Raw genomic sequence first — 11,018 nt, forward strand, 5'->3', positions numbered from 1 at the left:
GTCATCTAAGTTATTTGTCTGTGTACTCCGGTTCAAAAAGGTTGGGAAGGGCGAAAAATGTCATCTCATTTTCTCCTCCAACTTCAAAATCGTCCGACATCTTTGTTTTAATTATTTTTTTTTTTTTTTTTCGTGACCTTTCCAACGTGATGACGTAATACATACGCATCTCAGACATGGTACAAGATGAGCATTTGTGGTTAAAAAGTATATATATATATATATATATATATATTTTTTTTTTTTTTTTTTTTTTGGAAATGACCGATCGTTTCGCGAGATAAGACTCTTATTTCTCAACTGGGATCGTGTCGAGACTTTGAAGCTGCATTGAGACGGACATTTTAACCTTCTTTGAACATTGGTATAGTTGGTTGCCATTGAAGTCCATTCTGTGTAGAAAAACCCTGGAATGTTTTCCTCAAAAACCTTAATTTCTTTTCGACTGAAGAGAGAAAGACATGGATATCTTGGATGACATCGGGGTGAGTAAATTATCAGCAAAAAATGTTTTGAAAGTGAACTAATCCTTTAATGAACACCGTAAGGTTTCACACATCTAGAGTGTGTCAGAACGGCAGCAGCAAAACTGACAGCATTTATGCTGTCAAAGTAAAGTGATTACTGTGTTGCTATGCAAAATATCAGAAATTCATTAGTATCAGAAACTAACAACTTTTGCTCATTTATACATATACTATTTTTAATATACAGTTGTGGTCAGAATGAATGGCACCCCTGGTAAATATGATCAAAAATGGCTGTAAAAACAAAAACAAAAACAAAAACAAAAAACTTCTGCATTGTTTATCCTTTTGAACTTTCATTAAAAAAAAACGTGCAAAAATCTAACCTTTCATTGAATTAAAATAATTAAAAGTGGGCGGGAAAATCACATTATGAAATAAATGTTTTTCTCCAAAACACGTTGGCTACAATTATTGGCACCCCTAGAATTTTTACGAGTAAAATACCTTCTTTTTTTTTAGCACACCAGGGTGACTAGGAACATGAAATTGTCTAGTTATGACTTCTTGTTTCACAGGAGTTTAAATATGAGGAAAAACACAGGCCAAATTCCCTTAAAGTCGACATGAAATCAAAATTGACCCTATTTACTATGTTAGCGCATATTACTAGTCTTGTGGTGAACAATTAATCCGTACAAGTTAATACACAGAAAAAAAAAAGTTTGCCGTGGTAATCTTTAATCAAAATCTGAAAAGTTACTTCCGGTCTGGAATGGCGTCCCTTCTCTGATGACGTCATTTTGACGGCTTGGGTTGAAAACGCTTAACCACTCCCCTCAAACCGTTAGTCTGCTATGAGCAGAGATGGAGAGGAGGAGCGCTAGAGTAAAACCCTGCCCTCTGTTCAATATTCCGTTTCACTTGGAAATACGTCACAACACTGGAGAAAAGTCGTTTGCAACTTCCGGTTCACGGGGACTTTAAGCATCCATCACAATGAGTAAAACCAAATAATATAGCTCTGATGTGCAGCAAAAGATTGTTGAGCATCACAAAATAGAAAGTGGCTGTAAGAAAAAAGCTAAAGAATTGAAAATCCCCATTTTGACCATCAGGGCAATAATTAAGAAGTTCCAATCAACTAAAGATGTTACGAATCTGCCAGGAAGAGGATGTGTGTCTATATTGTCTTAATACAAGGTGAGGAGGAGAGTTTGTGTGGCCAACGACTCTCCAAGGAACACAGATGGAGAATTGCAGAGATTACTTGAGTCTTGGGGGTCAGAAAGCCTAAAAAAAAGATCAAACAACCCCTACTTCACCACATGTTGTTTGGGAGGATTTCAAGAAAAATGCTCCTCGCTCCTCCAAAAATAAACTCCAGCAATTCAGCTGTCAGACACGACTGAAACTTCAAAAGGAACCGGATTCTGTGGTCAGATGAAACAAAAAAAGGGCTTTTTGGCAGCAAACCCACTAGATGTGTTTAGTGCAAACAGGGATAAAAAGTATCCACTGAAGAGAAGAAGCACCAACATGAACTTGTGAATCTGAAGGATCTGGAGAGATTCTGACTGGAGGAATGGCCTCTGATCTCTTGTCAGTTGTTCTCCAAACTCATCAGGCATTATAGAAGAAAACTCAGAGCTGTTATTTTGGCAAAAGGAGAGGTTTCCTTGTGATAGGATTGTTATCATTTGTTGTAAAAACAAACAGTGCGATTATCTTTCATCTTTTTGTCATTCATATTCTCTAGTTTGTATATCAGTGCAGTATAAGTGGTGCAGTGTTTAGTACAAGATGTGAGTTTAATGGACGACTTGACATCTGTAACCTTAACAACCCAATTGTTGTGCGTTTTAAGAACAACCGTCTTTATGCTAAGACTGTGAACACAAAGCATGGCAAGACTTCATCAGTGAAGAAGAATAGAGAGCAAAAACTGAAAGTGAATGACAGGGACTGTCGAACACTAAGAAAGATTGTGTCCAAACAACACAGAACTGACAGCAAACCTCAACATTCACCCTGAAAACCGTTTCCACAAACCCTGACCAAAACCAACATCAATTAAAGATTTAATCTCAGACACCACTGCTAAAATGTGAAAAAGATGGAGTTATGATCATAAAACCAGGAATGTTAGAGCATGAGGATGAACTTCATCATCTTCTCTGGTCAGAAGCCAATCACCTGGCTTGAATATTATTGAGTGAGAAGCAGATTCCCTCCAGATTCCCACATCTCTGAAGCAACTGGCAGATGTTCTGATAGACCACATTCAAAAGATGTATTAACTCTTTCCTCCACAGCATTTTTGAAAAAAGTTGCCAGCCAGAGCCAGGATTTTTGATTATTTTCACATAAGTTTTATGGCCCCCAGAATATTTTGTTGCATGAATATCTGAACATGCAATATATCATAAGAAAGAACAGACACTCTGCTTTTAAACAAGCAAAAAACTGTCTTATTCTAGCTTCATGCATTTCTTTTTTTATCAACACTTGAATGTGGGTGAGTTTCATAAAAAAAGCTACATTTTTAGGGGAAAAGCTGATAAAATCATGTTTTTGTCAAAGACTACATCTGAATCAGATTCAGAACGATGATCAAAACACAGATGGAGTAGATCGAGTCCTAAAGTCCTAAAGCTCGACATTCATTCAGTACCATTACTTTTTTTACCAGACAGTTTTGATTTATTTGCTGTTTAGTGGTTAATCACGTTATTTCACATAATATATGGATATGGATCTGCTTACACATGCTATAACTTGTTTCTGCTTCTTCTTCGCCTGTGTTTTTGATCCAGAGATTCTGCACTCTTTCAGAAGATACGTAATAGCGCCCCCTACCGTATAACATTTCGAGTTAATCTATTCTAATATGGTTGGAGGCTGTATTAGTGTGCTTTCACACCTGCCTCATTTAGTTCGGTTGAATCGCACTGGAGTTCGTTTTCCCCATTGGTGCGGTTCGTTTGGGCAGGTGTGAATGCGGCAATCGCACTCGGGTGCGCACCAAAAGCGGACCAAACAATTGGTGTTTGCGCTGTGATTATGGGATGAGGAGAAATGTTTGTTGACAGTTTGCACTTTAAGCATAGCCTGGCTAACGTCTGACCCATAGACTGTAAAAAATATGGACAAAGCATCTGTGACGTCACCCATAGACTTCTGAAGAACGGTTTTGAGGCCGTTTATGGGGGGTATGGGCGGCGCCATATTTCAATGCAAATGTTCAGAAAGGATAACTTACAGGTATGATGTGTTGTGTCAGATCATGGCCGAGACGTCAAATTTCAGGAATTCCACTCGGCGCAGCCTATGCTCGTTGTCAGCTGTCAATCAAGCTGTCAATCGCGCCCTTATTGTCATACATTTTATATCTAAATACGATCTAAACTAACGAGTTAGAAAAAAATTCACAGCCCTCATGGTTGTCAGGCACTCGGAACCTATCGAAAAATACAATAAAAGTCCATGGGACCAACCTGTAAAAACATGAATTTATGCTGTGAAAACTGACATTTTAACATGGGGGCTATGGACATTTGCTCCCTTTTGGGACCTTCCCCTAGCGGATTTTCGATGTATTGCAGTTTTTCGCACTTCCGGGTAGGCTTCATTTTTCAGATCAGAATGTTGCCGCTTGGTCTGACCTCGTCTCATTGAGACGTGGTCTGGGAACCACATGTTAATTTTCTCGTATTTGAGGCGTGGTTTACGAATGCCCAGAGCCGTTTATTGGACGCTACGAATGTCTATCAAATGCGCCTGTACGTAGCTCATAGCCAATCGCTTCAATTATACCAGATGACGTATGTAGAGTGACAGAAATTCGATGAGGAAGACGACGAAATAAACTTGCGTTCTAAACTACTTAGAACACTATCTAAGGCTGCATCGAAAGGTAACTTCGTGTCTGATGCCATGTTGGATCCATAGATATAAACAAACTGCTTCGGTGTGTCGCATAGACGTCATCATCGTGTTGCTGCTCCCTCCCCGTTCTGTGATTGGTTCCCTTTTTGAGGGGAAAATCTAGTCCATGGTATCCAGGCTGCCTAGCAGCGTGAATAAAATCACGCTGCGCTCAAGGCAGCATGGGGAAACCCAGGCTACTTTAAGCATGGCAGCTCGCGGACAAACTTGGAGTTGTGAGGAGGTGCGGAGCCTGATAGAAATTTGGTCTGATGACCATATGTCCCAACTGTCAAAAACTATTTTAAAGAGAGAAAGGGCACAACATTACCTGATGGATCGTTGGTAATTTGTTTGGATGATGAGCATGTCAGTGTTTACCAACATTAATGCACGCCTCCTCCTAAAGTGACTTGCGCATCGCCTTCGCCGCGTGCAGTGCATTAACACATTATTTTCGAGCCGCATCCTCGCTTCATTCTCAAATGTTATTGTTTGTCTAAAGTGGTGTAGGCAAACTATATAATAAAATATGACCAGGGATACATTCAGCCCACGCAGTCGTCTCTCCATAGTAAACAGCGGTGTGTTGTCTGCCGGATTTTACTCCTCTTTGTTTACTTCCGGGAGTTCTGTTGGAATTTCCCCGCACGTTAATTCTGACCAATCGAAGAGCAGTTATGGAAATGCGTTCAAGACACATCTGGCCAACGAGTGATGTGGATGTTGTCACGTGACTGTATTTTGGTTCGTTTTATCAACTCATAAACTGATTCGGACCAGAGCGATCAGTGTGGTGTGAAAAGGAACCAAAATGCCTGAAAAATGCTACAATGTATCATTTTTCGCCCTTGGTCCGGACCAAATGAACCGAACTACAGATGTGAAAGCACCCTTAAAGGTACATTTTTGTAAAACACCTAAATAAAGAAATATTGCCTATTTCGTTGGTGCTCACATTGTTCTGTCCCTGTATATACTTAGGTAAGAAAGTAAATGTACCTGAAAGTAGATATTGAAGCTCATGGCAGATTGGCGGTATAAGTTCGCAGCTCCACACACCCCTGACACTTTCATGAGCAGATACTTGAGGCCGGGACGCGTGTCGAACTCCCGCGCGGTGCGGTACGAGTCCAGCAGCAGGTCAAAGATGATGGCCAGGTTCTGCATGGAGATGTAGCGGAGAAAGCCTGCGCCTCGTGGCTCCGACACTCCCGGGACCCTGGCCTGGCCCTCGGAGATCCCAGAGCCTTTCACAAACTCCTCCAAGAGGATATCATACAGGTTCTGCAGGAGCACCTGATGGGACAGCAAACTCACCACCAGAGTCCTGAAGGGAATCCTGCACAGAAACATGCGTTCGGTTCGCTTTAAACACATCATTTGGGATCAGAATTTCATTTACAAGCACGAGAAGTAGTACGTATGTAAGACCGATGTCCTAAAATGAACTTTCGTTGTTTCTATTCCATGCCCTGCATACTTCGGTATTAGGGATGCACAATATATATCGGTATCGGCCGATATATGTTAATTTTTAATGTTATCGTTTTCGGCCCGATAAGAAAATTTGGCTGATATATTAAAGCACATTTTTTTTTATTGCTTGAAATATGATTGGAATCACTTCAAAAAAGGAAAATCGATTAAGGTCGTATAGGCTACATACAAATTTTAATGAGGACATGGCTTTTAACCGTGAGACTTTTGTAATCATGCTCTCAAAAATTATATACAAATTTAGATTTAGATTTATCGGCCAATATATCGATTATCGGCTATGTAAAGAATTATCGTTTTTTCATATTTTTCAAAATTTTCATATTGGTGCATCCCTAATTGGTATACAAAAATCTAAACAAATGCAGTGTCATGCAGTGTACAACCCTGTTCTGTAGGTGATAAATAGATTACTTTAAAGTCCTCCTGTGGTCAAAATCCAGCTTTTAATGTTGTTTATACTGTATGTCTATGTGGTGTTTTTAATGTGCTTTAAGACAAAGCATGTGTAAGTTCATAAGTCGACAGCATTGCTGAGTATTTCCTCCTTAAAACTGCAGTGAACCAAAGACAGTCTCAAAAACACGCTTTGAAATCGCTGGTGTTTCTGACATCACAAACTACCTTTTAACCAATCAGATCAACGTGTGATCGTCAACCAGTGGATCTCTGTGTGAGTGAGTGGGTGGAGGCGGGGCTCATTTAAATATTCATAGAACCACAAATACTAAATGAGGCAAGGGTGTCGAGTTACATTCAAGTTATTTCAAGGCATGAAGAATTTTTTTAAAACATCATTTTGGTGATCAAAGATGAGTTTTAAGGGATAATGATTGACTACAGGGGGACTTTAAAAAGTATGGAAGAACAGTAAGGCACGCAGGTTTTGTTTGCAGTGGCCTTACCCAATTTTTCTGTGTCAAGCACAGCATGTGAAAGAGAAGAAAACACACAAGCACAGGTTACATTTGATTAAAACAACATTTCAGTTTTAATCTGTAATTCAACTATAATTTATTTTACTTAACATTTTGTACTGTAAGTTATAAAAAGTGGTTCTTTAATATCAGGTCTATGGATGAATGGCATGTTACGTATCAGTCACTGAAACCAATATTGATCAACCACTAAGCTGAATATTGGGAGCGATGCATCCCCTCGCTTTCTTGCAGTCCTGTATCAAGTCATGATCTACACAGCGTTATTAAAATAATATATATCTGCAGTCTGAGTTTAATGTCCATCCTCTCACCTCTTCTGCGCTTGACCGTTGGATTGCTGATCGGCTGGAAGCTCAATGATCAGCACACAGGACTGAGCGTGCTCAAACCCTTCCTTGTTGCTGGGAGTTTTAGGTGAGCACTGCGTATCTAGCATGAAGACCTGGAAGATGGAGAAATGAATCCAACTATTATAAACAATAAATTATACACACAAAGAGCCAAGCAGCTGTTTATTAAAGAGGCCATTTTAAAGTCTTGATGTTGTTTTTGTGCTCGACTAGAACATGTTTTCCTTGAATGTTGATTATTTCCCTCATATTCTCCATTGTTGCGGCTCCTCTCTTCCCAGTCTGTCAGTAACGCTCTGTTTAGTTCCTGTCTCTATGAAGCCCCTCCTTCTGAAAAGCACACTGTGCTCTGATTGGTCGGCTGGATCAGTGTGTTGTGATTGGTCGAGCGCGTCCGAGTGTGTTTGGGAAATGTCCCGTCCCTTACCATAACCGCCAGTTTAACACACAACTAACTAACTTAACCAGGCCCCGCCCCTTTATTCTGCGTATGCCTTGGTCAGGAATTATTAGTTATTAAAATAAATGAGGTGAGTGAGGTGTGCAGGTGTACCTGTTGAGCCATGGCCCGGATCCTCATGTACTCGGCCTCTGCTGAAGGAGAGTGTGACGGGGCCGCGACCTTCACTTCACACGCGTCTCCAGTGAAACTGTCCGAACCGCTCCGGAAACAAGCCAGCAGATTCTGCCGGAGAGAAGAGAAGAGAAGAGAAGAGAAGAGAAGAGAAGAGAAGAGAAGAGAAGAGAAGAGAAGAGAAGAGAAGAGAAGAGAAGAGAAGAGAAGAGAAGAGAAGAGAAGAGAAGAGAAGAGAAGAGAAGAGAAGAGAAGAGAAGAGAAGAGAAGAGAAGAGAAGAGAAGAGAAGAGAAGGGATTTAGAAAACAATAACAAAGAAACTTCATGATTTAATTCCACTATTTTTAGAAGGAATGTATGTACATAAATACAAATTAACATACATTTTTATAATATATATATTTATAACTATCTATCCATCCATCCATCCATCCAAATTATATATTAAATTATATATATATATATATATATATATATATATATATATATATATATATATATATATATATATATATACATACACACACACACACACTCTCAGTGTATGATGTCCAGCCTAGTAAAATCGATATCACGCTTAATTCAAAAATTTATAAAAACTGCTTAAAGATTTTGTAAGCATATTGTAAACATAATTGTGCTTGAAGTAGATTGTTTTATTTGTGATAAAGCAATGAATCACGCGAAATTGTGCAGACATCATTTTTGGCCAGGCTGTCATACAAAGAAATTATGAACACATGCAAAAACAAGAGAAAACCAACAAAATATTAATAACTGATTGTGTATGACTAGGCTACTTAATGTATTGTTTTTCCTTTGAGCTTTTAGTTTTTCTATGGATTTTTCTAAAATAAAATCTGTAGCTGTTGTTTGGCTTTTTTTTTGCCAAATAATTTGGGGTTTGGTCTTCACTCATACTGAAAATATTAAAACAAATATAAAATATTTTCCTCATATTTTGATGGTTTAATCGAATTTGTAGGGTCATTAAAAACAAATATCTCCTCCAGACATCACTTTTGGCCACAACTATATATTTTATATTAAAATAATTAGATTAAAATATTTTTTTTCAATTTTCTTCCCCCACATTTGGATGAAACTTGCAGTGCAAATCAGAGCTTGCACTGGTTTATATGCACGTGACACATGAATCCTCTCCCCATTAAAAACGTTGTACAGAACAAGCTCTTTAAGTGCTCACATGAATAAAGCTGTTGCATCTGTCCGTACTCTGTGCTTGACCTATATCAACATTTCTTATAGCAGCAGCTTTATAACTGCAAAAGAGCATCAGCATGTAAGCAGGATCTCTCTGTGTATGTGTGTGTGTGTGTGTGTGTGTGTGTGTGTGTGTGTGTGTGTGTGTGTGTGTGTGTGTGTGTGTGTGTGTGTGTAAGTGAAACCATACAAGGAAAACCTTTGATTCTGTACACCAGATTCACTACAGTGTTCGGCATCTCTAGTCTATGGTTGGATGATATAGCTTAAATAAATACCCCAATCATGTTCAGCTTTTTGATAATATTCAATGTAAATGTATTAGTTTTGATGAGGCTTAAAAGCCGATTTTATTTATCCATCATTTCAACCACAAAAGCCACTGAAGCCACGTAGATTCCCAATGTTTGAATGAACTGATTCGTGGAAATGACTCAATCCCCCTCAGTCTATGAGCGTTTGCACTGCTTAAAAGGTCAATATTGTTCCTTCCATCTGCAGCACTAAATGAAAAAAAACAACACCCCCCTCCTCATCCTGCCATTGTCAGACAAACCGATTGTCCCGGTCCAACTTCCACTGGCTGAGGGAGACAGTGTTGTTTCAGAAGCAAAACAATGGCTTACTGGCACAGCCTTCAGGAAACTTGATTTCCAAATAAGAAATACAATAAGATAATTGCAATCTAAAGTCTCGTGATTTTGTAATTATCAGAAAGCATTAAGTTTACACGTGTATTCAAGATCTTGATGGTAGCACCATTTTACTTCTTTCCAGAAAATAGCACAACACTAATCCTCAAAGCAGATTACAGCCTGAATATTAGACGAGACGGACCACATGTGGCCGAAGACTTCCTGAGCATTACGCTTCAATCTGTGGACGTAAACAACGTTCTGCAGAGCATGTGTTTAAACACACAGTAACAATGAATTTTCATGTTCAAACCGATGTAGTAGGAATGCGATTTTCCAACGCTTTAGAGGCCAATCTTTCCATGACTCTTGTTTTCAAGCCTGTCTGACAAGCTTTTCACTTTCATCGGCTCAGAAACAGCTTGTGTGAACCTCACAAAGTCTAGACGTAGAGAGCTCAACTCTTTAGTTTATCGCCTACGGACCATGCTTAATTCTCACTTTCAATGTCATGAACAATCATGAAAGATTAACTGGTTAGTGGTTAGCATTAGCAGCTAGTTATGTGAACCCCGCAGCTTTGTTAGGCACAGGGCAACGTTTTAAGGGTGTAATGAAAAATGGACTGTTCTTTCCTAATAAAGGGCTTCCAGGCACACTCATAATGTGATTATAATGGGATTTTGGCAATGATGTGATTAAACCTCATGAAAACACAATACGTCAATCAAACTGAGATTAAGCTCATAATCGTAGTAACCATAATCACATTAAGATATGTGGTGTACGCTGATTTTAAACGCAATAAACAGGCATGTAAACACCTTAATCGCATTAATACCGCTCTGACCACAGTGCGCATGAGCTCGACGACCACGGATGAACATCATGAATGAACTCATGAACATTATTCTGACGTTTCCCCCCCACTCTTATCTTCATCCAGAGAAGAACGTTCTGCATATCAAAATAAGAGTCATGGTCTATTTCCTCTGGTTATTATTGGTATTTTGGTGCCCAGTCAAAGCAAAGAAAGACTAAGAAATTCACTCTTACAACCATGTACAACCTATTTCAATATAAACACCATAAAGTAAACATTGCCATAATTAATTTAAGAGTAACTCTATTAATAACGATCTATTAATATAAATGTGCATGATTGCGAACTGCTCTGAAAGCGCACAACAGCGCCACGCTTTGACTCTGAACGTGCAGCGCTCACATTTATTTAATTCAATCATAACCTTTTAGGTGTGATAATTAATTAAATAATTAATTAGGCTGATTCCTGTTTTTCCATCCCCAAAATTTAAGACCTCTTTAAATTATAATTAACACATCTGTTCCACCATTTAAGACTTTTTACAACCTTAAACATTCATAAAACTTTTAGATA

General features: G+C 38.8%; 2 protein-coding genes across 2 annotated transcripts in view; both read right to left on the bottom strand.

Annotated features, from left to right (window-relative positions):
• LOC309487074 (exportin-5-like) overlaps positions 1 to 11,018 on the bottom strand; it is a 449,972-nt gene that overhangs the window by 418,944 nt on the left and 20,010 nt on the right. The gene's annotated exons all lie outside the window — the stretch shown is intronic.
• Positions 1 to 11,018, bottom strand: part of arfgef3 (ARFGEF family member 3) — a 67,472-nt gene that overhangs the window by 5,955 nt on the left and 50,499 nt on the right. The window contains exons 31-33 of the mRNA XM_082154589.1: positions 7,739 to 7,870; positions 7,147 to 7,277; positions 5,397 to 5,736 (exon numbers count right to left, since the gene is read on the bottom strand). Coding sequence (XP_082010715.1) covers positions 5,397 to 5,736; positions 7,147 to 7,277; positions 7,739 to 7,870 — 603 coding nt within the window. The remainder of the gene's footprint in view (positions 1 to 5,396; positions 5,737 to 7,146; positions 7,278 to 7,738; positions 7,871 to 11,018) is intronic.

Source organism: Leuciscus leuciscus, assembly GCF_965113295.1.
Source record: "Leuciscus leuciscus genome assembly, chromosome: 22".
NCBI classification, from domain to species: domain Eukaryota; kingdom Metazoa; phylum Chordata; class Actinopteri; order Cypriniformes; family Leuciscidae; genus Leuciscus; species Leuciscus leuciscus.